At 35.0% G+C, this 15,524-nt stretch overlaps 1 protein-coding gene across 1 annotated transcript in view; it reads right to left on the bottom strand.

Annotated features, from left to right (window-relative positions):
* Positions 1-663: 663 nt before the first annotated feature.
* Positions 664-15,524, bottom strand: part of frj (membrane bound O-acyltransferase domain containing farjavit) — a 32,445-nt gene continuing 17,584 nt past the window's right edge. Inside the window, exons 5-8 of the mRNA XM_069839582.1 lie at positions 13,787-14,001; positions 12,279-12,458; positions 5,431-5,566; positions 664-2,810 (exon numbers count right to left, since the gene is read on the bottom strand). Of these exons, the coding sequence (XP_069695683.1) occupies positions 2,592-2,810; positions 5,431-5,566; positions 12,279-12,458; positions 13,787-14,001 (750 nt within the window). The 3' untranslated portion in view covers positions 664-2,591. The remainder of the gene's footprint in view (positions 2,811-5,430; positions 5,567-12,278; positions 12,459-13,786; positions 14,002-15,524) is intronic.

Below are 15,524 nucleotides of genomic sequence, written 5' to 3' on the forward strand. Positions count from 1 at the left end.
TGAAGATCGCATTACTTTAGGTTTCGTGATTCACTATTTGGTGCCATCTATCGATTCAGCACTTCACCCATCTCCGAAAGAGTTTGCTGTGAAAGACCCTCTGTCCCCCTGGAACTTATGCAGCTCCCTCAGATAAATGTCATCTGTATGCAAATTATGGTACTGACGCATCTCCAATCGACCTAAAACTATTGGAAGATGACTAATGGAGTTGAAATTATTGAAGATGAAATGAGTCTGAGGTCCAACACCGAAAGTTACTCAGCAATTATGCTTTTATTATTTCAAGGAGAAAAACTCAGAAAAAAACCCCAAGCAGGTAATTTGTCCCAACCAGAATTTAAACCCAGGCCTACTTCTTTCATGGTCGGTCATGCTGTTACTCCACAGTGGTGGACTTGTGCGGTTCTTTAAAGACAACATTTTAGAGACACCCTATATAATTATTTCAGTATAGGTTTGTTTTCACTTTGTTAAGTAGAAAATTATGGAACTACAACCTGATAACAGTAAATTTAATAACGTTAAGAAATCTCATACATAGTTATGAGGCATTCGAATATTGAGGGCGAACTCACAAAATAGAAGTTTCGAAGTTCTTTGCCGTGTTTGCCCCTAATATCCACAGTACCTCATATACGTTCATAAAAATTAATAAATGACAAGCTGCGAAAAAATTCTAAGCATTAAGATATTTTAACCTTAGAGTGGTAGCATGAATCACAACAGTGATCCAGTTCTTCAATTTTGATTGGTGATTCGAGATGGCAGTTCTTACCATATCTGCCACACTGGGTGTCTTTCGTTTTTATATTTCTGTATCCTCTCAGTTTGTTGTTGACAATGTTAAGCGAGTGTTTTCTTCATGCATTCTTGGATCACGATTGTGCTCCACGCAAACATTCTCAGTCTCTAAATTTATGTTTTACAGCATTTATTATAATGTGGCCAAACAACGGGACAAGCACCAATGAGCAAATTGTGTACTGTGTAGGAGAGGCAATTTTAAAACACTTCAGCTCATGCTACACTCACTGCACAAAAGTAAACGAGCCTCCTACGGATTTTCAGTGAACCAGACCATGTGTCACAATAGAAGAGGCCTAAAATGTCGATGTTCCACTGAAAATTCTAGCTTTGCTCTAAGTTGGTGCTTGTCCCGCTGTCTGGCCGCACGCTTCACTTGTTTTGTGAATATTGAAAAAATTAATATAATTAGACTGAGTTAATGTGTAACCATTAATAATTATTTAACCAGAAAAATTTAACAAATATAAAATTATATTTAGAAAAACATAAAATATGTGATCCATGCAACCACTAACGTTGTACTTGAGTACATGACCATTGGAGAGTTAAAGTGACGATTTATTTTCATAATAATTGTAACATGAACTCATCATTTAGTTCTCCCAATATTTTTCTTTACGAAGAACTTAAAATAATATTACTATGATTTATTGAAATTGAAATGTGGACAATGTGGAGTTTCACGGGCACTGTGACCTTAATATTTCCAGATTCACAAAAATAAAAATAGAAAAAACACGTCTACTTTTCAGCTATCATTAGCAAATGATTAACACCATTTTCTGATTAAAATTTGTAAATATTCTGCATTTTCAACATGTATTATGTACACTAATCTCCTGGAATCTGAAAGCATAGTGACGACAGCTAATGTCGTCTGCAAAACAGAGAGGGCGCATGCACGAGCATCTGCTATAGTACTGCTTCTACCCACCACGTGACGTCACTCATGCTTGCAGATCCCAGGTGGAAAGTGTAACTGCTTTAATTAATACGAGTATTTTAATTTAAAATATTTTTCTGAGTATTTGTATTTCTTGAAACAACATTTAAGACAATGAAGTCCTACTGCAGTAGGGACAAAAAGAGATACAGCAGTTTAATATAAAAATAAAGGAAGACAAAAGTCAAGGCCACATTTTTTAAAAGGAAAAGATGACATAATTACAGTGTAAAAACCATCAATCTTTTCATATATTACAGATACATTTTCATTAGAGAATCCATTAGGAATGTGTAAATCTTTTTTTGAGAATTACAATCCTCTACAGAACGGACTGTTACAGAAAAGAATTAATATTGTAATTTCCATAATAAGTTTCATATTTATGTTTATGAAAGAAATTTCTGAAGTTCAAAACATAGCTGCATGTCTTTAAAAAAATAGATATAGATATTTGTTTGAATTTACATCTATAACAATTTTCACTTCCTAGCAAGAGGAAGCAAAACTCTTTATATTTTACTTTACACCTATCTTCATTCTGTGATGGAATGATGCAGATCTCATGACCAAGACAATATGCTATAAGGGCACAGCAAACATTTTTACATAACTACCTCTATTATTGTTACCAATTAATATTTTTAATATCAGTAGTATGAATCCTCTGTTTTCCATTATTTTTATAAAACTCCTGGTTAATATGTAATACGAAAATAAAGTGACAGTAATACATTCGATATATAAAGCTTAACGCTGACCTGTACATCTTGTCACACTGAGCTTCGGGGAATGTGGCAGCTGAAATTTTTGTGGACTCACTGAACATCAGCTGAAATTATTCGTTCTTGGATGCTTGTTTATTCTTCTTTCGACGAGCCTTAAGAATTAATTTACCAACAACGAAGAGAACTACAGCAGCAATGTGTCCTGCAAAGTAGATTGATCCCCAAAACTTGAAGGTCAGGTCAACACGTAGCAATAAGAACACAATTGCCATGTATGAAAATGCTTGCATTTTGAAGAACCACAGGAAGAAGTCCCAAAATTTTTCTTCCTGCAAAAAAATAAAATTCATATTTGTTCAAAAATGTGTACCTGGTCGGAAATGAAGTCCTTACTATATCTCTTAATGATGGAACAAAAATAAAGCATGAGCTATATCAGACACAACATACTATGAACGTGCATTTGTCCAATAAACTTTTCTCTTTTAATGCTTTTGTTGAAAGCAGCTGTTGAGCAAAAGAATGGAAATAAACTATTACACCTCTGCTCCCCTCTACACTTACTAAACTTCCTAATGGCTGAATATCCAACAAACTGAACAATGTATCAGTTCCATTTTGATAAGCATGATGCATACATAAACTCAAACAGTGTTAGATGTTGGCAGTTCACATACACTTACAATCAGAAAGAATCGTTTTCATTAATGTTACATTACATTTACCTAAGATAACAAACTTTGTTATTGGAAGCAGGTACATAATGCAGAAATTAACTGCCAAAACTACTCATTTTCAATGATCACTGGTGTGTGTGGCATGATATATTAAGACTGAGAAGGTAAAGTGTTCAAGCTCCTTTTTTGCCAATAGAAAATTACATGTTTTTTTAGTAGGTTATTTTACGACGCTTTATCAAGTTATTTAGCATACTTATGAAGATTTTATTAGTAACTTGTTTAATAAAATACTCCCTCTGTTCCAAAATATGGTATAGATTTGTTAAAGTTCTCAGTAATATAATGTAACTTTAATACATCTTCTAGATACTTATTTGTTTAATAAATTAATTTAAGAAGAAAAACCATTATGGTGTGCCAAAAACTACTTCTGACCTGACAAATGACGCCATTAGTATGTTACCATGGCAACCATTCAAATCAATCAATCACGAGAGACACGTAACCATGGTAATGGGACAGTGTTACCATGTCTATGTTTACAAGTTGCCCAGGATGACTATGAGTTGCCTGGTTAGCACATGCATTGTACTTACAAATGGCTCTTAAGGAACCCGAAGGTCCATTGCTGTCCTCACATACACCCGCCATCAGTCACTATCCTGTGCAAAATTAATCCACTCTCTATCATCATATCCCACTTCCCTCAAATCCATTTTAATATTATCCTCCCATCTACGTCTCAGCCTCTCCAAAGGCCTTTTTCCCTCCGGTCTCCCAACTAACACTCTATATGCATTTCTGGATTCGCTCATATGTGCTACATGCCCTGTCCATCTCAAACGTCTGGATTTAATGTTCCTAATTATGTCAGGTGAAGAATATAATGTGTGCAGTTCTGTGTTGTGTAAAGGCTGGTTCACAATAAACCAGGAATGGAAACGAGAACGAGAACGGAAATAATGTAAAAATGCATGTATTTGAATGTGAGGATTCACAATGAACTATTGATAATGAATAATAACAGGCATTTCTCATATTTATTCTGCGTTTAATTTCTTCCCAATTGTCATTTATAGTTGTTACTGTTGCTCCAAGATATTTGAATTTTTTCACATCTTCGAAGGACAAATCTCCAATTTTTATAGTTCCATTTCGTACAATATTCTGGTCACGAGACATAATCATATACTTTGTCTTTTTGGGATTTATTCCCAACCCTATCGCTTTACTTGCTTCAAGTAGAATTTCCGCGTTTTCCCCAATCGTTTGTGGATTTTCTCCTACCATATTCACGTCATCCACATAGACAAGAAGCTGATGTAACCCGTTCAATTCCAAACCCTCTGTGATATCCTGAACTTTCCTAATGGCATATTCTAGAGCGAAGTTAAAAAGTAAAGGTGATAGTGCATCTCCCCACTTTAGCCCGCAGTGAACTGGAAAAGCATCAGATAGAAACTGCCCTATACAGACTCAGCTGTAAGTTTCACTAAGACATTTTAATTAATCGAACTAGTTTCTTGGGAATACCAAATTCAATAAGAATATTATATAAAACTTCTCTCTTAAACGAGTCATATGCCTTTTTTGAAATCTATGAATAACTGATGCACTGTACCCTTATACTCCCATTTTTTTCTCCATTATTTGTCGAATACAAAATATCTGATCAATAGTTGATCTATTAAAAACCACAATGATGATCCTCAATAATTTCATCTACATATGGAGTTAATCTGTGGTAAAGTACTACTATAGAAAAGTCTTTTGTGGAACAGAAACTCTAGTATTTTCACTACTTACTAGAGAATTTACTTGTAATGTACACCATTCCTTTGGAACAGAAGTGTATTTCAAGCCTGGTAGTGCCAGGGTACTATTTTTCAAGGCCTGGCGGCAGTAGGACACTATGATTTTCATATTATCGTCAAATTTTGCATGACCACGACAACTACAACTACCATCGGTACTACTGAAATCCCAGAGCCAGAACACTTTTTTGTTCACAAATACACCACTGACATTTAAATTACAGGTTGGATGTAACATGGTTAATGATAGTACTTTCAGAGAATATGACAAACAGCATCTGACACCAAAAATGTTACCCACTTTAACCATAAACCAAAGTTACCTTATTTGAACATACAGGATGTGCTTTAGTCAAGCATTAGCAATGCCAAAAAAGTAATTAATGTTCTTTCATTCACTTCTGCATGTAGTTTTAAGTTTGTGTGTTTCTGTAATAAGAATAATATATACATACCAATCCAGTTGTATCTTTCCTGATTTTAATATAAACATCTTCAACGGGAAGGTACATTGGAGCTGACATGAGACACAAATAATAACCAACGTAAACCCCATGCCAAACAGCAGAAATTGTCATGGTAATGAGGGCTCTGAAAACAGAAAAAGAAAATAACTAAAGTAAGCAATTGAATAATCAATCCAAATAAGAATCTCATTAATAAAATATCAGAATTTATTACTTCAACATAATAGTGATATATCTAATGCAAGTCACAGCCCTCTTTATGCTCAAGAGTTCAACTTTCTTCAAAAATTCATCCTGCTGAATACACACCAATGTTCAGTAAAATGGTGGAAGAAACAAAGTTAATCATATCACCAGTCCTCAAGAAAATGATGCATAAAGATTGTAAGAGAAAGATATGCATTTTTTGGTGGTGGTGGTGGTGGTGGTGGTGGTGGTGGTGGTGGTGGCGGTGGCAATAATAATAATGAGAGAGATTGGATAATGCTGGGTTTGCAGAGAAAGACCTGCCCTTGGAAAGAAAACTATGAATTAAATAATAATAATAATAATGATAATAATAATAATAATAATAATAATAATACAAAAGATTGGAAAATGCTGGGTTTGCAGAGAAAGACCTGCCTTTGGGCAGAAAACTATGAAATAATAAAAATAATAATAATAATAATAATCATAATAATAATAATAATAATAATAATAATATCCCATCAATTTATTCTAGTACTAGCCATACCCATGCGCTTTGCTGCACTTGTTAGAAATAAGTGAGTAGTTTAATATCAAAGATGGACATCTGTCGTCTCCATAGTTTTGATCTAGAGGCAATTTTTTGTTTCGCAGTGTTCTTTGTAATATTTAGCACAATTTATTTTATAAATGTAGTGTTAGAATTTGCATATGGCTTCACTATAACTGGAAAGAGCATGAAAAATTATATAAAAATCCACAGCTATCTAAATCTATCTGAGGTCAGATGTCCGCCTTTGATATTAAGCTACTCAAATATTATTGACTTAAATCTAAATACAGTTTTGTAATTAATTAGTGAATAATAGCTTTTTATATGTTGTATGTTGTTTGCTCCTGAATTATTTTCAAAGTTGTATTTAAAACTGTAAATTTAACTGAATACTTTCTGGAGTTGTTCAGCCAATTCTACTTTTAAGATTGATGCTATATTAGACCTTATAGATAATTGGTCAGAGACTGAAATAAAATATACTTGTACGAACTGAGGGCTCTTACTCTCAGCTGGAAGAAGACTTCCAATTACAGTAAATGATAAACCTACACTATACAATAAGATGCAACTTCGATATCCTCCCATACCACACAGGGAGAAAATAGTTGAAAATAACCTCAGAATTATAACACACCACTCTAGAGACATGCTGTGGTCACTGAGAAAGTTACATAATTAATGGGTAACAGTTCTGTATAGTGCACAACACTTCATATTAAATAATTTTAGCAAAGTAATATATTTAGCATGATCTGTGGCTTGTGGGCCATCCAAAGCCCTGACCTCCATCTCACTGTGTACGAGTCCTTATATGTCTGATCACTATGGCCTACAATTAACAATATGTATCTCAATCATAATGACCTCATACATTACCAGATAAAACTATGAAGTAATTACATAATTAAAATAGGACATTTGGTCCAGGGAACATCCGTGTTTAGTAGAAGAATAAATCATTTAACATGTTTCTTAATTTAAATTGTATTTATCATCATCATCATAAACATCACGGGTTAGGCCGTCCGGCCTGTTCCGTCCCAATAGTAATTGAACTCTAAAACTGGTCACTCCATCGTCGTCTCGGTCTTCCTACATCCCGTCGTCCCACGGGTCTATAGTTGTGCAGTTTTCTTGGAACTCTGTCTGATGACATTCTCTCTACATGTTCGTGCCATCTATTTATATAGGTATGAGTTACATCAATTATATTTGAAATGCCTAATTCCTGTCTAATGCATTTGTTTTGTTTATGATCTAGCAGTGTATATCCTGCCAATGGTCTCAACAATTTCATTTCTGCTGCCTCCATTCTTCTTTCTTGCTGTTTAGTTAGGGTCCAAATCTCTGAGCCATATAACAATGTTGGTATGACCATTGTTTTATAAAACTTCAGAACTGTATCTGTCCTTACCTTCTTAACGAAGGTTCTTTTAACTGTTCCTACTAGTTTTTGAAATTTTAATATTTTTTTGTCAAAATAATTTATATTGTCATATGATAATGTGCAGCCTAAATATTCAAAATGGTTCACTTGTTCTACTGATTCATCATTAAGGATTATTTTCAATCTTATTGGTGTTTTTCCTTTGAATCCCATAACTTTTGTCTTTTTTAAAGAAATATTTAAGTTAAATTCTTTAGCTATTATGTTCAGGTTATATAGGGCCCTCTGTAAGTTATCTTCTGAATTGTATTTAAATACCGGTAATTAAAATACGATCATTTTGGTCCAGAGAGCATTCATTTGGTGCAAGTATAATTCCTTTAATATGTTTCTTAATAGTTATTACATGCAAATAATTAAAATAGGATCATTTGGTTCAGGGAACATCCATTTTTGGTACAAGGATAATTCGTTTAACATTTTTCCAAATTAGTCTTGAATGCAACCTTTTATTGACGATTGAGGCAGTGATGAATCATGGCATGTAATTTCCAATGAGGCATTTGCCCTTATGTCTAAGAAAACCATGAAAAACCCCAGTCAGATTGGTCGGCCACATCACTCGGTTGTACATTATTGTTTAAGTAAATAAAAAAAATAAATAAAATGAATCTGGTATAACGAATATGGGTAAATTATGAGCGCAAGAATGCCATTTCGTGACACTGTTGTAAAATAACTCAGCTCTGAGCTCAACGGTAAAATACTAATTTTTACTCCATATGTGCTGTATTTTTGATCCACGGAAAATACTCATCTTTATGACAAAACTCGTAAAAATACTATTATGTTCTGTGAACAAAAAGAAATTGAAATGTATAAAATTAAATTTTATTTGGTCGAAATAAAGTTTAAATAATCAAGTAATAGACTACAATATTGCGATAGAATATCAAGTTTTCTGTGCATATGAATCTATTTTAATCCTGCCTAAATCCTAGATTCATTCAGGAGTTACAGCAATGGCCTATAGCATTACGTCCATCTAGAGAAACTACACTTTCGAATGGTGAAAGAATTATCCAAACCAATTAAGTAGCTTCTGAGATTACTTCAAACACACGAACATTCTCTGAATATTAATATTGATAAACATGTATATATTCCCATCATACAGAGTGTTTCAAAAATACGGGGCATAATTTCAGGTATGTATTTCCCACATGTAGACAATCAAAATAGTTCATTACAACATGTGTCCGGAAATGCTTCATTTCCGAGTTATGGCCTTCACAACATTGAAATTCACCGGAACGTTTTTCTTTCCGCAGGTCATTGTCATTACAGAAGATGTTCAAAATGTCCACCTCCTGCTTGGATACAGACCTCACATCCATGTCTCATTGACCTGCGAACACGATCCCAAACTCCAGGAGTATTGCGTATGTCCTCAGAACATGCCACAATTCGATTCCGAAGGGATTCTAAATCAGGCACCGGAGACGAATAAACCAATGATTTTAAATGGCTCCACAAGTAGAAATCGAGAGGGTTCAGATCAGGTGAGTGTGGAGGCCAAGCAATTGGGCCACCTCTACCTATCCATCGATCAGGAAAACTTCGATCCAAGTACCGGCGAGCCGTACGACTGAAGTGTGCAAGAGCGCCATCATGCAAGAAGTGAATGTGTTGACGATTGATTAGTGGAGTGTCTTCTAAAACATGACGTATGGTGTTTTCCAGGAAGTTTGTGTACGCCTGCCCCGTAAGTCTGTTTACAAGTACATGGGGTCCAACTAATCGATCACCAATGATACCGGCCCACATGTTGAGGGAGAACCGCACCTGGTGATGAGATGGAACAGTTGCACGTGGGTTTTCATACGCCCATACATGCTGATTGTGGAAATTTGTTATGCCATCTCGTGTGAACTGTGCTTCATCTGTAAATAATACTAAGGCAGGAAAGTTCGGATTTACACCACTGCTGCAAGAACCACTGACAGAACCTAACTCGTGCAGGGTAATCTGCTGGTGACAGGGCCTGTACACATTGCAAATGATAAGGATACAATTGATACTCTTTCAACAGTCTCCAGACAGTCGTATGAGGAACATTGACTTGCAACACTACCCTTCATGTGCTGATAGAAGGAGTCATGTTCACAGCCTCCAGAATCTTCTCCTGTAGTTCTGGAGTTGTAGATCTTGGTCGTCCCCTTCCCAAACCAGGAGAGTTAAATTTTCCATACTCGCACAGACGGTAATGGAGACGTACAAATGTCTTCCTATCTGACATTGTCACTATGGGTACCTCTCCTGATACAAACGACGAGCCAGCGCAGCATTGCCGTCCGCCTTACCGTACATGAAGTGTATCTCTGCCAGCTCTTGATTTGAATACATGTTGCACAGTCTAACGCCTACACAACACTGAATGTAACCTTCGCCTCGGAATGAACTGTCAGAGTGCCCTCTTAACGTCTCCTTTGACGGCAACGACCTGCGGAAAGAAAAACGTTCCGATGAATTTCAATGTTGTGAAGGCCATAACTCGGAAATAAAGCATTTCCGGACACATGTTGTAATGAACTATTTTGATTGTCTACATGTGGGAAATACATACCTGAAATTATGCCCCGTATTTTTTAAACACCCTGTATAATACAATTATATCTGTACAAAAATAGTGTTAAATGAATATCTTCCGTTTGTTATGCAAGGCCACCTTAAATAGATGCAGTCATTTGTTTTCATTTCATTATAGCCTATTAGTCTGAAGCGACACAGACAAAATGCATTGTTATTTTAAAACTCGTATATCTCGTTAAATATCAGTCCTATCAAAATGTTGCATATAACAAAACTTATTGGAAACCATTTTTAAAGAAACTTTTGTTACGTAACATTCGTCATAAAAACACAATAATAAGTGAGATATTGAGATTTATTTAATTCAGGCCCCCTTATAACCCCTCTTTTAAATTAAGTATTTTGAATGTCATATAGCCTAAAATCTAAGTTAGAAATAACTTAATTTATATTCCAATTTTCATTGAAATCGGTTCAGCCATTATTGCGTGAAAAGCTAACAAACATCCAGACAGACAGCATACAAACGAACATTTGAAAAATGCGATTTTTTGTTTCAGGATGGTTAATTATACATGTCAACACCAATTACTGCTGAAAAAGCGAAAATTACCAGAAAAATTTTGGTTACAGCTTTATTATTAGTATAGATTGTACACACCCAGAAACAAAATTTGGGCCCAGTTAACACTGAGCATGCATAGTATGTTGTAACTGGAACTTGGAAAATTCAGTTTCTGGGTGTGTACATGATAGTGTAAGAGATTATTTTTAAGAAATGTTAATATGTCAATTGTGAATGAAATAAGTTTTTGTTCTTAATTAAATTGTTGCCACTAATTTTTGAACAAACGAATGACCCGTGTATCTATAAATGAAATGAAAGTTACAGTTTTCTCTGAAAAAAAAAAAAAAAAAACATGTCAGAAGTAAAATTTCTGTCAATAATTTAATTCTTTTAATTATTTAGGCTGTGAAATGTCGTACACTGAAGAAAAAGACATGTCTATGAAAATAAAATTCATAAAGATTATGGCAATCTTAAATTCAATTCTTAAACCCTGTCTAATGCAAAAGCACACACAGCTCAAAATTTATAAAACTTCGGCAAGGCAATTAAGACAATTATTACTAGTATATAAAAGTGAGGCTTAGGTAAGTGGTGACCAACTCATGCTCTTTGTGCAAGAGCACTCTTTGTGGCACACAAACAGTATGTGACAGCACACCGTCCCAATGTCTGCAATGTCAACATTGCTCTGTTTTTCTCAGGAGTGCATGTGAATGCACACAATGTTTAGTAAGAGTAGCTGAGCTGGTTACCACTGGCTTAGACTATAAAGAAATCAGATCAGCATTGACTTGCAACAGTAGAGATGCAATATATTATAAAACAGCTGGATATGCACTTTTGGATCATAAAAGGAACTTGGACATCTTGGAAGAATTATACGTATATGCAGCAAATTTTGGAATTTATTCAGGGCCACATACTGTAAATGTAAAGAAGATGGATAATGGCAGGATATCCAAAGAACTCCTAGAAGATAAGACGACGATATATATTACATTTAAAGTCTATAGCATGTTGATGTTATAATATTCTGTGGTTAAGTAGTAATAGTTGTTGTTGTGCTGCATCTAATGCTGAAGTCATTAGCAGTCTTGCTCTCTAATACTTTGAAGTCTTAGAATCCTCTTGCTTGACAGCGATGCAGATGTTCAGGTAGTGTTCATCCATTTCAATCTCAGTCGCACACCGTTTCTAATTCAAATTTAATTTTTAACTGAATTTCAACAACATACTAATACTGAAAGGACGTGTGAACAAGATACAAACCTCACTCTCACATAATTTCTAATTTAAATTTAATTTTAACTGAATTTCAAGAATGCATTAAATTTCACTGACTGAACATTCCAAGCATTTTCCAAATACACTAATTTGTTCATAATTAAGAGTATAAATGAAATGTAGTAACTGCAAAATGCCAAAATCAAAATTTTATATTCTGTGTCGTCAGGATTCGGTTAATCCGCAAATTCGTAAATCAGTTAATAGGGACTCTAGTGTAATCCTGTCCTTAGAAAACAACATATTTCACAACATACCTGAACTGATTTCTTGGAAGGCGCTTGTATATATTTACTGCTAACCAGTACTGAATACACATGTTCCAGCACTTCATGCCACCCCTGAATGTTGGTACAAAATCAGATCCATATGGATCTATATTGTGGATAGTCTCAAAGTTGTATGTTACCTTCTTGGCAAGTAGTGAATTCGAGGTTCTGAAAAAGTTTGAACATTCTTAAAAAAACATATCTTTGCTCAGCTATTTTGTTTATTTCACAATAAACAAAATACGACAAAAAATTAACGATTGTGTATATTGTGTATATGCTTTAAGTCTTTCAAAGTAACTCAGTTTCTTCATAGTACTGCACTAAAATAAAAAGCTATACTTCTCGATTGCACACAAAAAGAGTTTCTCATAAATCTTCACTGATGAATAATTAAGTTATTTAATTTAAATAAATAGCAACTTCACTGTGTTAATATTAAATTATGGTGTTATTTTATCTGATTGACTACTTTCGATGTTATATCCATCATCCTCTGAATTCTAGGATGAAGGGTATAACATCAAAATTAGTCAATCTGGTAAAATAATACCATAATTTAAATATTAACACAATGGTTATTTATTTCATTTAAATAATAGTTCATCAGTGATTATATAAGTGTTAGAAGAGTGTAATAAAGAATAAATAAATTTCACTAATAAATTGGACAGAGTTACGCAATAATACACTAAGCACCAAAAACCTGTTCCGAGATATTGGCCATTCAAACGTATCTGGTTTTTATAAAACATTTTATTCAAGAAGTATTGTAACATTCATACTGTTACAAAAAATAGCACAAATAATACCAAAAAAAGGCTAACCAATTTTTAATAAGAGACCACCAGTTGAATTAATTAATTAATCGAATTAAATATAAATATTCTTTTAGAATTGATTAGGAGGCCGATTATTAAACCTAGTTGGGATGGCTATCAAATATCTATCAAAGCAAAATAAATTAATTTTATGCAATAAACGAATTTTTGCTTATAAACAAATTCAGATATCGCATTCTTGATTTTTTCCGAGTTAAATTAGCCTGCCATCAACAGATTTGTGCAAATATCTCATTTTTTTTAAATTGTAGGTTGGTCTATTATTGCGAAACTGCGTCCAATTATAGGATGTGAATAAATTAAGTGAGCGATACTGTCATTCAGACAGATATGTTTAATACTTAACTGTTTTTGTGGTTAATTCACCAAAGCATAACAACAAGAGTTTATAACTTGTGATTGATAATCCTTCTTATGACGTCATCTGGGTAAACGACCTTTACTGAGTCCAAACCCATGACATTTGAATTTGAATCAAAAGCAAACAAGACATCACTAGTCAAAGACAGTAAGAAAACTGTAAAATGACTAATTATTTATCAAACAATAGGATAACTTCAGCAATTAAATTAAATGAATGTGCATAATTTTTTCATCGCAACCATAAAACTACAAGTGACCAATACAATTATTGTAACTATGCTTGATACACACGTTTCCCTAAGCCTGACGAACTCCTTTGTTGGACCATGACCAGAAGAAGGCTCAGTGAACTCTGGGTACGCTCCAAGTCCTGCCATGGTGCAAACACATTCTGATAACACCATTCCAATGTACAACCGCATACGGAATATGAAGAATGTTGGGTTGATGTACCAGATTCTATATAATAACGACCGCTCATTGTAGAACTCATCTGACTCAGCATACTGAAAAATGAAAGACAAGTACGCAACATAATTCCTAGAAGCTCATACAATTTATAATAAAGTAATTCCACAATCGCTCGAAAGAGGGAGAGAGGAAAAGTGGGAGAAAGGGAGGGAGATGGAAAGAAGGTGGCACAGAGAGAGAAAGAAACTGTCCACTGTCCACTGCATGCATGGTAATGAATGTACACCCTTCTAAATTAAGGTTATACACAACTACAGTACTTAAGCACAGAAGGCCCATTGTACACCCCAGAAGGCCTGCTGTACACCCCATAAACTACAAATCAAGCCAGAAGACCACAATGTGTTACAGCTTTGCAATGCTACTGGGTTTAATGTCCTGAAATTCCTCGGGAGACAACATGTGTTTCCCGAGATTATGATGCTTGCGCATTCAGCAAAATGTGAAATGTTTACTCAGTCTCCATCCCGTATCTCCTAGAAGGTGGGTCATCACAAAGACCCAATACATGTAGGTTCTCATTCAAATGGCAAGTTTATCCAGTTATCCACCTTAAAATTCTCCTTTTCAAATCCAAGAGTTGAGTCAGGTTTTGGTTCTTAAATAAGGAGCTTAGTCTGCCTCATGGTTGATGTAAAAAAAAAAAGTATGATTTATTTAACGATGCTCGCAACTGCTGAAGTTATATCAGCATTGTCAGTGTGCCGGAATTTTGTCCCGCAGGAGTTCTTTTACATGCCAGTAAGTCTACTGACATGAGCCTGTCGCATTTAAGCACACTTAAATGCCAGTGACCTGGGCAGGGATCAAACCCGCAATCTCGAGCACAGAAGACCAGCACTATACCAACTGCGCTACTGAGGCCGACTCATGGCTGATGTAAATCTCCAGGCTTCTAATAAACCTTTCATCAGGTTCGTCTTTAGACTCTGTTGGATTATAAACTTAGAGATGCCAACACAAGGTTCTGGACCATAGCATTGGATGGAAGTTCCATTCTTGGCCAGAGGTCGGTTTGTTCATTGTCCTACACTCCACTTAGTTGCACTTTATTTCTTCTGGATTTCTGTGAACCCAGGTTCGATCCCTGGTGTACTCTCGATTTATAACTTGTGTTGGACAAGCCCATCTTATCGCAGGTGTAGCATAGGTCAGCCTCCTATGGCACACCCTGGGCAACAACTGTGTTGGTAAACTGGTCTATATAACTGGCTTCATATGGGTGAATGACGTAAATCAAGTACCCGCCATTAGTATTTAAAAAAATTCTTCTAGATGACGTTTCCAAGATAGTTCTGCATTCTTCAACCAGTGTGGAGTCGACTCTGGCTATCAGAGCAAATATAGATACCTTGACATGATCTATTCAGGTTTTCCTGAGTGCAGGCTAATATCGCAAACACTTCAGCTTGGAAAACCATAGTATATTCGCCAAGAGGGATAGATATTCTAGTCCTGAATCTTACACCATAAATCTCTGCTCCAGTACCACTGTCGGAACAATAAAAACAGGAGAATTTACATGCAGGAATCATATTATCCTGTCTCATACCAACAA

Source organism: Periplaneta americana, chromosome 11 (genome assembly GCF_040183065.1).
Source record: "Periplaneta americana isolate PAMFEO1 chromosome 11, P.americana_PAMFEO1_priV1, whole genome shotgun sequence".
NCBI classification, from domain to species: Eukaryota; Metazoa; Arthropoda; class Insecta; order Blattodea; family Blattidae; genus Periplaneta; species Periplaneta americana.